The sequence below is a fragment of the Ovis aries genome, chromosome 7 (genome assembly GCF_016772045.2).
Source record: "Ovis aries strain OAR_USU_Benz2616 breed Rambouillet chromosome 7, ARS-UI_Ramb_v3.0, whole genome shotgun sequence".
Classification (NCBI taxonomy): domain Eukaryota; kingdom Metazoa; phylum Chordata; class Mammalia; order Artiodactyla; family Bovidae; genus Ovis; species Ovis aries.
In genome coordinates, this window is record NC_056060.1 from 41,478,791 (window position 1) to 41,495,525 (window position 16,735).

The 16,735-nt window shown below is 42.2% G+C and overlaps 1 protein-coding gene across 2 annotated transcripts in view; it reads right to left on the reverse strand.

Annotated features, from left to right (window-relative positions):
* CDKL1 (cyclin dependent kinase like 1) overlaps window positions 1-16,735 on the reverse strand; it is a 60,950-nt gene that overhangs the window by 14,489 nt on the left and 29,726 nt on the right. For both annotated transcript variants that reach the window (XM_015096973.4, XM_042252309.2), the window contains exons 3-5: window positions 15,728-15,849; window positions 2,575-2,647; window positions 40-130 (exon numbers count right to left, since the gene is read on the reverse strand). In XM_015096973.4, coding sequence (XP_014952459.1) covers window positions 40-130; window positions 2,575-2,647; window positions 15,728-15,849 — 286 coding nt within the window. The remainder of the gene's footprint in view (window positions 1-39; window positions 131-2,574; window positions 2,648-15,727; window positions 15,850-16,735) is intronic.

The window sequence follows — 16,735 nt, forward strand, 5'->3', positions numbered from 1 at the left end:
TAGCTTTGACACTTAACTAAAGAAAACTTTGATACTCACTCAAAAGTCGAGCGAATCCAAAGTCGCAAAGCTTAATCACAGACTGTTTCGTGACGAGGATGTTTTCCGGCTTCACATCCCTGTGTATGCACTAGTCACAAACATCAAACCCGAGGAGATTAAACAGGAGCAACCCTAATATATGGACTAAATAAAATACGTGAATATCCAGCAAATATCTGAGGCTGTTTGAACCTCTCAATGACCTTTTAGATAACAGACTACAAAACAGTAGCCTAAAATAAATCTAGCACCATAACCACCATAGCCTGAATCAACCCCAGTTCCTGAAGGGCCCTAAAGGACCAATAAATGTGAAAAAAAAAATAAAATAAAAGTAGAGTAGCAAGATAAACAATAATTTTTTTTAGTAGAAGTACATCCCATGTAGTGTTTGGAACATATTTATACTTAAGTGTTTATGACTGTTTACTTGAAATTCAAATTTAACCGGGTGTATTTAATCTGGCTACCTTAGGTGACAGAGGAAATGTTAAAAAGCTCTGGATGAGGACTGCAGCATGGCTGCAGGAGCTGCAAATTGGTGCCTAAGCAGAATTCATAATCCAGTTGTTTAACTGAGAACAGAACACATTCCGCCTGGTAAACAGGACAAGCCCTGGGCCTGCTGAGATAAGCTGAGGAAGAGATGGGTGGGAAGCAGCAGCTTGCCAAGAGACCTCCCTTCCAGCTCTGACATTTGTCCCCACAAGATAAACAAACGCAGGCAGCGCACACCCTCTGGGGAGTCACTAGATGTCAGCTCCATCCCACACACATCCAGCCTCCTTACTGCCCCTCCACCCCACCGGATGTAGCCCCCACGCCACCACCAAGGATTAGACACAAATCACCTGTGGTTTCTAGACCACAGCTGACATTGTTTAACAGGGTGATGTTAGAAGAATGCTTAAGAACCTTCACATGATTTCCCTATTAAATGGTGCTTTTTTTGGTAAGGAACAAATCTTCAACAACAATAAAAACAACCAATTAGCAATTACATAAAAACAACAGTGAGGTCAAAATACTGTTCAGGCTCCTAATAACCTTCTCTTCTTTGTGTTTTCTTCTCTGGAGGAGAATGTTGGCGGCTTCTGCAATCTGAGAGACCCTCTCTGGCTTAGGGCTGATACCCTGGGGTGTTCTTGACTTTCTAAAATTTGGAGCTAGGACAGAGGTTCCTCTTACGCCTGGCCTAGTTCTCACTCCAAAGGATCTTCAGGGTGAGACCTGGGTGTCAGTGTTTCCCCACGGGTATTTATTATTCTGGAAAAATTGGGGGGGGCAATTTCTGAATTATTTTGTTACAACAGATCTGGTTCTCAGCAATTAATGGCCCTGAGATCTCCACTTTTTTACCCCTGGCTTCAAATATTACTATAATGGGTACACCCTGGAATATCGTGATGACAGATGGTCAGAAGCACTTGTAAGCAAGAATGTGCTCCTATTCTGTTCTGGGAATTCTTTACAAGTTTCTACAGCCCTCCCCCCAAGCACATGTGGCCAAACAGTTTCAGGGGCTCTCCAGGGAGCTGTGGTATGCATTATATTTGCTCTTCGTGTCTCTGCTTTTCCCCACCAGGGCCTTTCTGCCGTCTCTCTCGCTCCCCCCACTCCCCAACCCCGCTCCTAAAACCTGCTATCAGGAAACTGCTGGCCCTCACTCGCAGTGAAGAGCAGTACATATAAGGCATCCATACTCCCTGGTGTGCACGCATTTGGACACAGATTGTAGCCTTCAGCTAGGTGGAGGCTCAGCTGGGAGAAGTGCTGCCTACTCTCATATTTCCTTCTGGGAAGGCAGCTTCAGGGGCAAAAAAAAAATTAGAACAGCTCGAGGAAGGCATTTCAGCCCTACCAGTGAAATTGACCCTGGACGTTGTCAGGATGACAAAATGCAGTAAACTGCCCTTGGGGCCAAAATGAAGCTCTGATATTGGAGTCTGGCTTCCTGCATGCAGGGAGTGGGCTGTGTTGAAGCCAAGGGAGTAGCAGGCTACCCAGTATCTGTGAAGTCCCACCACGTGGGCAGCAGTCCACTGTACCTCCTGCCAGCCTTGCTGTGGCTGAGAGTGCTCACGAGGTTTCCACTGGCTGCTTCATTGCAGCCCTGGCACTTCTAACTCACCTATGCAGACACGAGCAGGTGTGCATCACACTTGGGACTCCACGTAATGCATGCAACAGGCATGAGTCACCTGGGCTTCCCCTCCCCAATTTCACAGTATTTTGAGGGTACCAGAGCAACATGGACTCCAAGTGGGCAGGAGTCTACCTTAAATCTGGGCAGTTTCTAAGCAACATAAACAAAACTACTTTCTCAAAATCATAAACATACATCTTTAAAATCTGAACAAGAAGGAATAGCTTAGGTTGGCATTTTTAGCTTCTATGTACCCCTCAAACAGGCTTATAAAGACCTGGGTGAAAAAGGCCTATCCACAAAAGTATCATATAAACTCTGTACAAAGATTCCACCTCAGGTGAAAGGCGGCCTTCTGATTTTTAGAGGGGGATCATGAGACTTACACTGTGTTTATGGCAAAAATTTACAGCTTGCAGTGTCTGCCAAGTTATGCTCTTCACGAGATGTTCTGGTACCCTAAAAAAAGAAAAAGAAGCAACACAGATACACTCTTTAGTGTTTCGATGGAATTCAGCTCAAAAAAGGAAATAAACCAAGACACGCTCAAGTAGTGGAAAATCCTAGGTGACACATACAGTCATCTAACTCATTGGAGAGGGTCCAGAGTATAGAAAACCTGTGATGAGAACACTGCTGAAGTCCAGGGATGGCAAGGTGCAACATCTACGCCTCCAGAAAAGGACCACGAAGCCCCAGTGGGATTTCAGCAAGTACTGAGGGCCACCTACCTCGAACATCTGTGACTGGGAACCTGCCTGGTAACTGGAGTTCCATTGCTATAAGGAGCTTTTTGTTGATGGCAAGTTAGTGAATATCAAGCATAAAAGATGCTGCCTATTTTTTCAAGTTGCCCCAACCGATGGCCTTGAAGTAGAACTCATCTTCCACAGATGGGCCTGGGGTTTTTTCAGATTCCTGAGGAAGCACTTTTTTTTTTAGGTAATGAAGGTTTTATTGAAGGTAAAGAAGAGGTTTACATTGCACACCACACAACAGAAGGCCAGAATAACTGACCTGTGTGTGTTTGCCCACATAGGCAGCTTGGTTCTTTCCTCACACGTCTTTTCTCTGGTAGCCGGTTGCATCCTGCTTACATCTTCCTGCCCTGTCCTCTATCACAGCATCTAAACTTTATTCCAATGTTCTTAGCACTTCCTCCCTGACTCTAGGTTTACATAACCAGGGCAACCAATAGCCTACTAGGTCCTTTGTGCAAATCAGGAAACAGCACCGCCTTTCAGCACACTTCTTAAAAATATTTATTTATTTAATTTTACTGGCTGCCCTGGGTATTAGTTGCAGCATACAGGATCTTTAGCTGTAGCATGTGGGATCTATTTCCCTGACCAGGGATCAAACCTGGACCCCATGCACTGGAAGCATGGAGTCTTAGCCACTGGACTGCTAGGGAAATCCCCTGAGAGTATTTTTTTTTTTAAGTATTAGGCAATGAGTAAAATGAATGCTAGTGGTAAAGAACTTGCCTGCCAATACAGGAGACATAAGAGACACGGGTTCAATCCCTGGGTGGGGAAGATCCCCTGGAGGAGAGCATGGCAACCCACTCCAGTATTCCTGCCTGGAGAATCTCATGGATAGAGGAACCTAGTGGGCTACAGTCCACAGGGTCACAAAGAGTCCGACATGACTGAAGCGACTTAGCATGCATTCAAAATGAACCACAGAAAGAATACATTTATTTTTCAGAGACTCTGGCCTACCAGTTAGACTTACTGTTTTTACAAATCAAACATTAAACAATGTTGTTGTGATCCTCAGCCAGAACTAATATGTATACTAGGGAGGAAACTCTTGAGTACTCGTGTCAAGGTGACCCAAAAAAGTCACTTCCAGCCTCTGGGAGGGGGTATGAGGCCACTGTTGTCACAGGCCAGATGTTCAGGAAATCCTTTCAGGCAGATAAGGGGATGCTGTAACAGTGGGACAATGTGGAGGAAACAAAGAGGCCACTTCCAGGAAGAAGATCTGGGACCCTCCTGGGCTGAAGTAGCTTTTCTCCAATTTCTCTTCCTTATTCTAATGACACAGGGTAGAGATGCCAGAAAAATCTCACCTGTCTAGAAAGAAAGGCCTAGAAAAACACAACTAAGACAAGGACATTTCAGGTGACGTGCTTTCCCCAAGCCTCCACTTTTTGTCCAGAAAAAAAAAAAAAAAAACCAGAATATATTTTGATTGTGTAATCAAGTATTCATATACGGTTATTCAGAACCAGGCATCTAGTCTCTAAGAACATTTCCCAAAAGAAATTATGCAAAAAAGAGCATGTAAAAGTAAATTATAATAGTGTATCATTCAGTTCAGTTCAGTTCAGTCGCTCAGTCGTGTCCGACTCTTTGCGCCCCATGAATCCCAGCACGCCGGGCCTCCCTGTCCATCACCAACTCCCGGAGTTCACTCAAACTCACGTCCATCGAGTCAGTGATGCCATCCAGCCATCTCATCCTCTGTCGTCCCCTTCTCCTCCTGCCCCAAATCCCTCCCAGCATCAGAGTCTTTTCCAATGAGTCAACTCTTCGCATCAGGTGGCCAAAGTACTGGAGTTTCAGCTTCAGCATCATTCCTTCCAAAGAAATCCCAGGGTTGATTTCCTTCAGAATGGACTGGTTGGATCTCCTTGCAGTCCAAGGGACTCTCAAGAGTCTTCTCCAACTACACAGTTCAAAAGCATCAATTCTTCAGCGCTCAGCCTTCTTCACAGTCCAACTCTCACATCCATACATGACCACAGGAAAAACCATAGCCTTGACTAGATGGACCTTAGTCGGCAAAGTAATGTCTCTGCTTTTGAATATGCTATCTAGGTTGGTCATAACTTTTCTTCCAAGGAGTAAGCGTCTTTTAATTTCATGGATGAAGTCACCATCTGCAGTGATTTCGGAGCCCAGAAAAATAAAGTCTGACACTGTTTCCACTATTTCCCCATCAATTTCCTATGAAGTGATGGGACCAGATGCCATGATCTTCGTTTTCTGAATGTTGAGCTTTATGCCAACTTTTTCACTCTACTCTTTCACTTTCATCAAGAGGCTTTTTAGTTCCTCTTCATTTTCTGCTATAAGGGTGGTGTCATCTCCATATCTGAGGTTATTGATATTTCTCCCAGAAATCTTGATTCCAATTTGTGTTTCTTCCAGTCCAGCATTTCTCATGATGTACTCTGCATAGAAGTTAAATAAGCAGGGTGACAGTATAGAGCCTTGACATACTCCTTTTCTTATTTGGGACCAGTTTGTTGTTCCATGTCCAGTTCTAACTGTTGCTTCCTGACCTGCATACAGAGTTCTCAAGAGGCAGGTCAGGTGGTCTGGTATTCCCATCTTTCAGAATTTTCCACAGTTTATTGTGATCCACACAGTTAAAGGCTTTGGCATAGTCAATAAAGCAGAAATAGATGTTTTTCTGGAACTCTCTTGCTTTTTCCATGATCCAGCGGATGTTGGCAATTTGATCTCTGGTTCGTCTGCCTTTTCTAAAACCAGCTTGAACATCAGGAAGTTCATGGTTCACGTATTGCTGATGCCTGGCTTGGAGAATTTTGAGCATTATTTTACTAGCATGTGAGATGAGTGAAACTGTGTGGTAGTTTGAGCATTCTTTGGCATTGCCTTTCTTTGGGATTGGAATGAAAACTGACCTTTTCCAGTCCTGTGGCCACTGCTGAGTTTTCCAAACTTGCTGGCATATTGAGTGCAGCACTTTCACAGCATCATCTTTCAGGATTTGAAACAGCTCAACTGGAATGCCATCACCTCCACTAGCTTTGTTCATAGTGATGCTTTCTAAGGCCCACTTGACTTCACATTCCAGGATGTCTGGCTCTAGATGAGTGATCACACCATAATGATTATCTGGGTCGTGAAGGTCTTTTTTGTACAGTTCTTCTGTGTATTCTTGCCACCTTTTCTTAATATCTTCTGCTTCTGTTTGGTCCATACCATTTCTGTCCTTTATCGAGCCCATCTTTGCATGAAATGTTCCCTTGGTATCTCTAATTTTCTTGAAGAGATCTCTAGTCTTTCCCATTCTGTTGTTTTCCTCTATTTCTTTGCATTGATTGCTGAAGAAGGCTTTCTTATCTCTTCTTGCTATTCTCTGGAACTCTGCATTCAGATGCTTATATCTTTCCTTTTCTCCTTTACTTTTCACCTCTCTTCTTTTCACAGCTATTTGTAAGGCCTCCCCAGACAGCCATTTTGCTTTTTTGCATTTCTTTTCCATGGGGATGGTCTTGATCCCTGTCTCCTGTACAATGTCACGAACCTCATTCCATAGCTCATCAGGCACTCTATCTATCAGATCTAGGCCCTTAAATCTATTTCTCACTTCCACTGTATAATCATAAGGGATTTGATTTAGGTCATACCTGAATGCTCCAGCGGTTTTCCCTACTTTCTTCAATTTGAGTCTGAATTTGGTAATAAGGAGTTCATGATCTGAGCCACAGTCAGATTTCTCTTCAAAATGTATAGAGTGTATCATTAGTGCTCGTCTAACACTAAGTACCTTATTACACAATTTTCAAATGTAAAAACTCTGTGCAAGCTACCATCTTGGGTCAGCTACTCACTTCACTTTCCGATTTTTCCATGCATTTTATCTGATCTTTAAGACCGTTTTTATGACGATGATAGGAGTCAAGTTTTTCACTCTCAGATAAGGGAGTGACAGATATGGAAAGAAAGAAGAATAGAATCTCTTCTGCGGTGTTCGATTAGGATTGGATACACATGCATGTACAGAGGGTGCTGCCCTGGAAAGGGTGCTGATATCTGACACAGGTGCTCTAGAAAGCTTCTTGACATAGGACAATATCTGAGGTAGTGGTTAAGGTGAGGAGAAGTGGCCAGATTTTTATAGAAAAAAAATCCATAGTTTAGAAATAGAGTCTTCAGGATTCTCTGAGAGATTGGATATGAGATTCACAGAGGAGTCAAGGAATGACACCAAGGTGTCAGCTTGAGTCGCTGGTTTATAGTGGGGCCCTTCCCTGGTAGCTCAGATGATACAGAATCCGCCTGCAATGCAGTAGACCAGGGTTCAGTCCCTCGTTCAGGAAGATCTCCTGGAGAAGGGAAGGGCAACCCACTCCAGTATTCTTGCCTGGGAAATCCCACGGACCAAGGAGCCTGGTAGGGTACAGTCCATGGGGCTGCAAAGAGTCAGGCATGCCTGAGTGACTAACACACTTACTGTGGAGAACGCTAGGGGAAGAACTGGTTTCAGGGAGGGAAGAGAAGGTGGATGAGATGCTTCTTAGCCATACACGGGAAGACTCGGGGAAGGGAGTCCTGAACTCAGAAGGGAGATGTACATTTGGGAAGCATAAGCTTAGTGATAGAATTTAGAGCTCTGGGACTGGATGAAGCCACTTAAGAGGTGAATCCAGAAAAAAGAAGAGGTCAAGCCCGGAGGCCCTCAACATGCAGAGATCAGAAAAAGGAGGGGGACCCAGCAAGACTGGGGTTGGTCCTCAAGTGAAGTAAGATGACACTCAGGAGAAGTGTCCCTGAAGCCAACTGAAAAAAGTGTTTCAAAGGACTTCTGGGTTAAGTTGGTGGATAGAACACACCGATCTATTTTCAATCTCTTCTAAAATCTAACTAGAACTACACTAAAGATCAATCAAAATATAAGCCATCCTCTCACCCTCAGGCAGCTTACAGTATGTTTGGGAAGATAAAAGTGCAAGACAAGACATGTTGAGAGCAGATGAGAGCGACATCTGTTCCTCTGGAGCCCGCTGGGCTGCGGTCCAGCTCATCAGAGGCACTCCCTCCAGAGAGGGTGGAGTGAATCCATCTTCTACTAGTGGGAACAGGGGAAGGGGGAGCACCTGTGGGTCCTCCACACGGCTTTCCTCCTGTCTGCTTTGGGGACTCTGTTTTACCCCCAGGAACATAAAAGCTTCCCAAGAGTTTGGCTCCAAGGAGGAGTGCGGGGGTGTCATTAAAAATGTCTGTGGTCTAGATTTCTGTGCGACTGTACCATTTTTACTGAAGATAGAGATGCTTGGTCACAACAAGCAAGCAAAGCCAGATTAAGGAAGACAAGACATCCAGGAAGCAGTGAATCCAACCCTAGAGAAATTCCAAAAGGGGATTCCAAGGATGACAGCAAAGGGAAGTCCCAGGAGGACAGCTGGTCCGCAGGCATGGAGAACAAGCCAGACAGATGGAGAATGGGGATCTAAGTGCAGGACATTATCAGGAGGGAGAAAAGGAATAGATTACCTGATATGATTATCCTGCAGAAAAGTATACTAAGAGACTATTAAAAAGAGTGGGGAAAGTTAGCAGTAGGGTTAAAGAATACTAAGCAAATTTTAAAAATATGGCAAATATTAATTTGCAGAAAAAAGTATAAAAAGAAACTCCAGTATGGTAAAATGCTCAACTATAAGTAATATTTCCATAGGCATAATAATAGGAACAGTGAATTCTGAATTAATGAAATTTTAATATAACTATTTGGGGGAAGAAGAAAGGGGAAGCAGAGGAAATAATGGTATAGGAAAACTAAATCCTCATCTATCAGAATAGTCTGTAGATAATGTCTAAAAATTAATATATGATAACAGTATATCACTCTTTTATGACATCATTATATTGCTAGATTTAATTCACTAGGGATTTTTGCATCTAGTTTATGAAGGATATCCATCTGTCATTTTCTTTCCTTGAGATGCCCTTGTCTAGTTCTGGTATCAGGCTATAGTGGCCTCATAATGTGATTTGGAAATTGTTTCTTCCTTCTATATTTCATGAAAGAGTTTGTGTAGGATTGCTAATATTTCTTCCTTTTATGTTTGAAGAAAATCACTCATCAAATATTATAATAATAGAAACCAAAGGAGTGTGACTGTAAGAAGAAAAACAAATACACATCACTGGGGATAAGATGAACTGGTTCAGTCTGACAAACCCTGAGCCAATAATATCATTTTGAGAACTTCTAAAGAAAAAATAGAAAAGAAGAAAAATCTATTTGTAGGAAGATTTTGATAGCAGAATCATTTAGCAGACAAAACACTGAAAATGGCCTCTACTCAACAATGGAGGAACGGCAGATGATAATACGAGATGTAATACCTTACAGTTAGTAATAGATCTAAAAATTATACTGCAACATATATAGAAACGCATGTGAGAGAATATTAAGTGAAGAACAGATTGGGGTTGGGGGAGGGAAGCAGTCGTTTCATCATAGCAACGTAGAGAATGTAGCACTTAGTTTGGAAGGGTTTTTATAATGGTCTTCAGGCTTTCAGATATGGATGCTAAATTTTGTCAGTATACTAAGACAGTACCCATTACAAAGGGGCAGGTGAACATTAAAGAAATTTAGTAGCCTGACATATAAAGCAAATTTATTCATCCATCTTCAAATTCTGAGTGCCAGTTTATGTTCTCTTCGTAGGCAAGTCCATAGAGACACACAAGTTCTAATCAGAATGGTGTTTGGTGAGGAAAGAGTTGGAATGAAGGAAAGTACACAGTTTGGTTATTGCCTTCAGACTGAGATGGTTTAATTGTACCCATCTCCAGATTAAAAGGGTCTTGTCCTTAGATAAAACGTGCGTGATCAGCCCAGCATCCATCCTACACCTTTAAGGATGATTTGCATATCTCTGCCCTGATGCATTATGTGTTGGTTTCACAAAATAACTCCCAGAAAGCAAGCTTCTGCCTCTCCTTCCAAGTTTTGGGAAAGAAGGCCTATGACCCTAATGTCCTGACAACAGAATGGAAACGAACAGAGAGAAACCTAAACAACTGCTGCGGGAAAGTGAAAAGGTCAAAGTGCATTTTAAACATTTCTTCAGAACTAAGAGAGAGAAAAGAGATGACAAAGAAAGAGCATGGATCTGGGGCCAGGTGGCCAATACAGTGACTGTCCTTTCCTCCACTGCTTCTCTAACATTCGCCACATAGTAAGAAGTCAAACCGTCAACAACCATTCAAGGTTCACTTCTACCCAAGGCTACAACAAAGACAAGGATGAAAGGGCTGGCAAAGCTCCTAGAGAAATTATATGCTCTTTGAAATTTATTCTATAGAAATATTTTTGCAAGTGATTATTTACTGTAACCTTATTATTAGAGAAAAACTAGAAACAATCTAAATATTTATCAGTGGGGGGTTGAATAAAGAAACCACGGTATGTCTGCACAATGGAATTTTATACCATTTTAAAAATATAAAAGCAGATATCTAAGAATAGGGAGACAGTTCCCAAATACACTTTAAAAATGAAGAATAGTATACAGTATACAATCTCTTTTAAGTATTTATATAGAAATGCATAAAAAATTATTAGAAAACTATTTCTCAAACTTTATTTCTACATATTTCTGTGTTGCTTGAAACATTTTCACAACAAACAATATATCACTTTTTAAAAAAAGAGATCTTATAGGGTTAGCTCTGGAATTGCATTGTCAGAAACCAAAAACTTGAAGTAATGCCCTTTACTCACCAGATGTTATTCGAATAAACTATATGAGAGTCAGAAGAGGATCTGGTTGAAATGGAATCTGCACAGGAAAAAAATGAGTGAAGTACTGTGTCTGGCTGCACTTAAACAGGGGCAGAAAAATGCAGAGAGAACACAGAAACCAATTGTTTACAAACCTTTGACAGAGGACAGACCAATGGTTTACAGAATAAGTAAAAAGCATATTAAGTCCTGTGGAAGATAAGAAATATGCTTGTTTGAGAGCAAATCTAAGCAATATGAACACAACACAGGGAATAATAATGGATAAAGATTTATATATTTATATATGTATACAGGATATATTCTGGCATAAACGTGACTGTTACAGCAAGTTATAACATTGAAGTTATATTCATTATATACATTATATTCAGTATAGCATGAATGTGAATCTTTTCCAAAAGCTTTCCAAATGAGTTCAAAGTTACCAACATGTTACAAGAAGATGAATTAGTATCCACTTCAGATTCACAGTAGAGAGTTCTTTGGTTCTGATTTAGCAAGAATTATTTTTAGTAATTAAAACATTGCTAGAGTAATAAACGGAACATGGAGAAAATATTAAAAAAAGAAAAATATCTATACAAACATCACTCAGATAATCTCTATTAAAATGTATACATTACTTTTAAAAATTTTCTACCTACATATAAATTGTATAAAAAGGAAATATATACTTTTATTATAGAATAGCTTTTTTTATCTTGCAACCACTCATGAACATTTCTATATGTAAATGTTTGTTTTATCTTATAAGCATGTTTCTTAGCAGCTCCACTGTGTTCCACTATAAAGACATACTATACTTAACCAATCCTTTATCACTGAACACTTCAGTTGTTTCCAATTTTTTTCATTAGAAACAATACTTAAAAACAGACACTTTTATAACTAAAACTTTTACACATATATTTATTTCCTGTGGTAAATTATCAGAAGCAGCATACGTGCCCAGTCGCTCAGTCACGTCCAATTCTTTGCAAACCCATGGCCTATACGTAGCCCACCAGCTCCTCTGTCCATGGGATTCTCCAGGCAAGAACACTAGAGTGGGTTGCCATTCCCTGCTCCAGGGAATCTTCCCGACCAGGGATCGTACTCGAGTCTCCTGCATTGGCAGGTGGATTCTTTACCACTGAGCTACCTGGGAAGCCCTATCAGAAGCAGACCCACTGATTGTCAAACTGCCCTCAGTCCAGCAGTGTACTGATCATTTCCTTTGACAGTATTAGGTTTAGAAAATTTTAATCAAAGTAATTATTTTTAAATTAAAAAAAAACATTGTTTTGATTACTCTTTAAAATCACCCTGTAAGGATCAATTTATTGATTTGCTGACTTAATCACTACACAACAGTACTGGGAATGTACCAAGTGCCAAAAATTAACCTAGAAATTACTGAGGATACACAGGTGAGGAAGATACAACTCTTACCCTTGAATATTTTATAGTTTACTGGGCAAATATAAATAATCCAGGAAGATATAATGAATACTAGAGGAAGGAACTCTCACCTCTCCTAAAGGGGATATCATTAGGAGGTCATATTTGGGCTGTATCCAAGGGCAAGCAGGAGTTTGCCAGGCAGAGTAGAGAAGGTAAGGCAAACCAGGTATCCTAAAGCCTGGAATGCAAACAATTTCATGGGGTTGAAAACTGGTGGGAAGTGGGATGGACTTACAGAGTGAGACCTTGTATTGCATGCTAGGGTTTTTCACCACACCAGTAAGCTTTGCTGCTGCTGCTGCTAAGTCACTTCAGTCATGTCCAACTCTGTGCGACCCCATAGATGGCAGCCCAACAGGCTCCCCCGTCCCTGGGATTCTCCAGACAAGAGCACTGGAGTGGGTTGCCATTTCTTTCTCCAATGCATGAAAGTGAAAAGAGAAAGTGAAGTCGCTCAGTCGTGCCTGATGCTACTTCAAATACAACTAAGGAGACAGCAACAAAAACTCAATCTAATCGTAAAGTACATTAATATCACGGATCTGAGGAGCTATCAAATGACTTATGCTAGGGAGTGGCATCGTTCACTTTTTATTTTAGAAATCTGGCAGGTTGATCCTCCTTGGATTTGCCTCTTTGCCCCTAGAATGCCCTGTGATCACTATATTCCCAGGTACAAATTTCTAAAATATAAAGTGGAGCATGCCACTTCCCTAAATAGTATGAAAGTCCAACTCTTTGTGACCCCATGGACTGTAGACCACCAGGCTCCTCTGTCCTTGGAATTCTCCGGGCAAGTATACTGGAGTGGGTTGCCATTTCCTTCTCCAGGGAAAATTCCCGACCCAGGGATCGAACCCAGGTCTCCCAGATTGCAGGCAGAATCTTTACAGACTGAGCCACCAGGGGTACCACTCCTACCTCGTATAATGAAAAGCTACTTTTATTTTTAAAACACACACAAACAAAAATCCTTAAACTTCAAAGTAAATAGATAATGATCTGATTTAGAATAAACCATAGTTTTCAAACTTGCTCATTTATTGGTGTTCCTTAAGTCAGTCTTATATTTGACCAACCATGGCACAGTATCATTTAGAAATGAAGTTACTTGTACTTAACCACACATGTGTCTACCAGACATTCCCTTCTTTAACCCACCTCTATATTAAAGCATTTTCTGGAACACATATTGGAGATTTTAGCCAGCAGAGTTAAAAAGAAAAAAAATCTGCCTCCAGGACTCTCATCCCTCCTTGTCCTATCTTTTTATTCTTCTGCTTAAACTACATGCTAAAAAAAGAACTGACTCCCAATTGCTTTCAATCTCCCACTAATCAGAGTTGGCAAGTGACTCAATCGAACATGATTAATCAAATTCCCTGCAACAACTCCCCAGTTACCCATGGCACAAGTAACTTATACTAGTAGGCTTAATCAAAGTGTCACTTGCAAGCTGTCAAAAGAGCAAATACCAGCACACTAAATGTTTTCTTCCTTGAACACATAATTTCTCTGTATCAGTGACTTTCTGAAGACAGAAGTCTGTCCTCTTGGCTCCCTCTGTGTAAACTAACAAGAAAAGCCGCCTGTGCCATGGTCACTAACAAATCAAGAGCCACTTTAATCCCATCTGCCCAGAGGTCACGCTAGATCATGTATAACCACCACCACGTGGCTGAGCAAGCTCCTGGCCAAGGCTTGAAAGCCTGTTGAAAGAGCCTCAGCCTCCAGCCACTGGAATGCGAACATGAATCAGGATGCAGCGCTCTTCCATCCCTCTGATCTCTGGTGCACTCTGCAGATTATCCCCAGCCAAAGCTGAGCTTCCAGGAATACAGCAAAAGGAGAAGATGGGATATCCTTTTCTGTTCGACTTCTCGGGAGTCTCCTTACCTTTCAAGCCACAGACCACCTCCTCTGCGAAGTATTCTTTGCTTGACCCATTTTGAATCCTGTCTCCCTGGGCCTGGTAATCATTCTACCTTCTTCCTCCAGCACAGTGATTGCTTCCAGGGATAACTGCATCACTGAAGCTGAGCCAATCAGTCTTCCACTGGACCTTCTGTACAGACGCTACTTTCTTCTAGAATTTCCTTTCTTCTAGAATGGCTACACAGGTTGATAAAAGCCTACAGCAATGCTTTCCACTACACACTTTTCCCTTCCTAACGCCTTAAATCTTGCAGCATGCATATGCCCTCCAAAATCAACCCTGTAGGGGAGACTCACCTGAAAGGCAGAACGAAGCCAATACTGAAAGGAAGAGTTGGGAGGGAGGGGGAGAGAAAAGGAAAGAGAAAGCCCCTCCTAAGGTACTCTGCCTTAAAGACACCCAGCTGAGAGAAGCCAAAATCCAGCTTGCATTCTGCTCACCCTCACGAGGAGCTACCTTCAGAGGAACGGATTCCCCCACACTGCGCTGTTTTTCAAACAAAGGCTCTGTCTGCTCACCAGGCCTTCTTGCTGCTGCACACAAAGGTGCTGCCTGCGCTGCTGCCTATGCTGCTGCTGCTGCTGCTAAGTCGCGTCAGTCATTTCCGACTCTGTGCGACCCCACAGACCGCTGCCTGTATTAGAAACGTGTTAAGATCAGCGGAGCCTCCAGAGTCACCTTCCCAATTACAGCCACCACCACTTCCTTTTTCACCTACACCTGCGTCAGTTAGGTTTTTGTCATTTGTAACCAAAAAAACTCTGACCAATACTGCAGACCGGATATCTGGACTACTTCAGATAAAACACTGCTGCCCTGCAAACAGGTTCATCAGTACCATTCTGACGCGATAGATAGAGAGCAAACTTGTGGATACAGTGGGGGAAGGAGAGAGTGGGACGATTTAAGAGAGTAGCACTGAAAGATAAATATTACCATATGGAAAATAGATAGCTAGTTGGAAGTTAACTAGGGAGCTCAACCTGGCTCTCTGTGACAACCAAGAAGTGTGGGATGCAGGAGGAAGCGGGAGGGAGCTTCAAGCAGGAGAGAACACATACACTGTTCAGTCGCTCAGTCCTGTCTGACTCTTTGCCACCCCATGGACTGCAGCTTGCCAGGCTTCCCTGTCCTTCACTACGTACATGCTTGTGGTTGATTCACATTGATGTATGGCAGAAACTAACACAACGCTGTCAAGCAATTATCCTCCAATTAAGAATAAATAAGTTTTTAAAAATACGTATAAAAACACCATGTTTGTTTTAGCCTTAAATTTCCTATGAGCCATTGTCTTTGAAGTCTTCCTTTCAACCTCCAAGTCCTTATGCTTCCCTAGGCTGGCGTGGAATAATTGATATCCTTCCTTTTCTTTCCTAGAGACTGATAGAGCATCTATGTAGAGATAACATACCAAAGAAATCAAGTTCAACTAATAACGGGTTTTCTTCTTTCTTCACAAAAATTACTGTTATGATCTCTTTCCCAACATTTCTGGCAACCCCTCAGCAGCAGAGCATGCTGACCAAACACTGGCTGTCCCTGCCTACCGTGAAAAAGGGTCATAGCTCATCTTCCCTAGCCAACCCTGGTGTGTTTTGTTGGGTTGGGTTTATAAAGGACGGGTCACTCACCCTCTTTGGTGCCTGTCCAGTTCATGGAGCACCGTGTGGTCACAGTATTCAAACACCAGGTGAAGCCTCCGCTTCCTCCTGAAGACTTCGATGAGGTTGACGAGGTTGGGATGCTTGAGTTGCTGAAAACACAAAAAGCGAGGTGCTAAACTGGAGTTGTGAACGACAGTTTTCTTTAATGTTGGTCCAACAGAAGAAAGATGTTTGTCCTTTAGGAAAATTCTTGTCTTGGATTGAAGGGGGCTGTAGATAGTACAATCTTAACTTCTCTTCTTGAGCTGTTTGGGCTTCCCAGGTGGCGCAGTGGCGAAGAATCCACCTGCCATTGCAGGAGATGCAGAAGATGCAGGTTTGATCCCTGAGTCAGGAAGATCCCCCTGGAGAAGGAAATGGCAACCCACTCCAGCATTCCTGCCTGGGAGGTCCCATGGACAATGGAGCCTGGCGGGTTATATAGTCCATGGGGTTGCAAAAAGTTGGACAAGACAGAGCAACTGAACACGCACACATGTAAAAAATGATCATAACCCTGGTGGCTGGTGAAGGCAAAGAGATATGAGAAGGCTGGGAAAGGAGACTGAAAAAGAAGGGGGCAGTGGTTAGTTAACATGAACTCATCCTTAAGGCTCAGATCAAGTGTCCTTTCCTAAAGGTGTCTCCCTGACTTCCCCAGACTGGTTCAGTGTCCCCTGTAGCTCCCTGAAATATGAATCCTTTGGAATCCTTCAAAATTACTAATTGTTCAGTTGATTTTTTTAATGTCCTCTGTTGTCGATAGATATATTAGATTCACAGAATGTAAGACTCATGATAGACATCAGGGTCTGTGTTCTCTTGTTTCCTCAAAATGATGTCATACCCCCAGCACAGAGCCTTCCACATAATAGGCATCTGATCATTATTTGTGAATGAACGAGTAAATCAGTTTCCTAGGCTGATGAAACATTTTAAAACAGAAAAGTCAGAAGACTCTCCAATCTGACATGCCTGAAGGGCTGCATCTAGAAA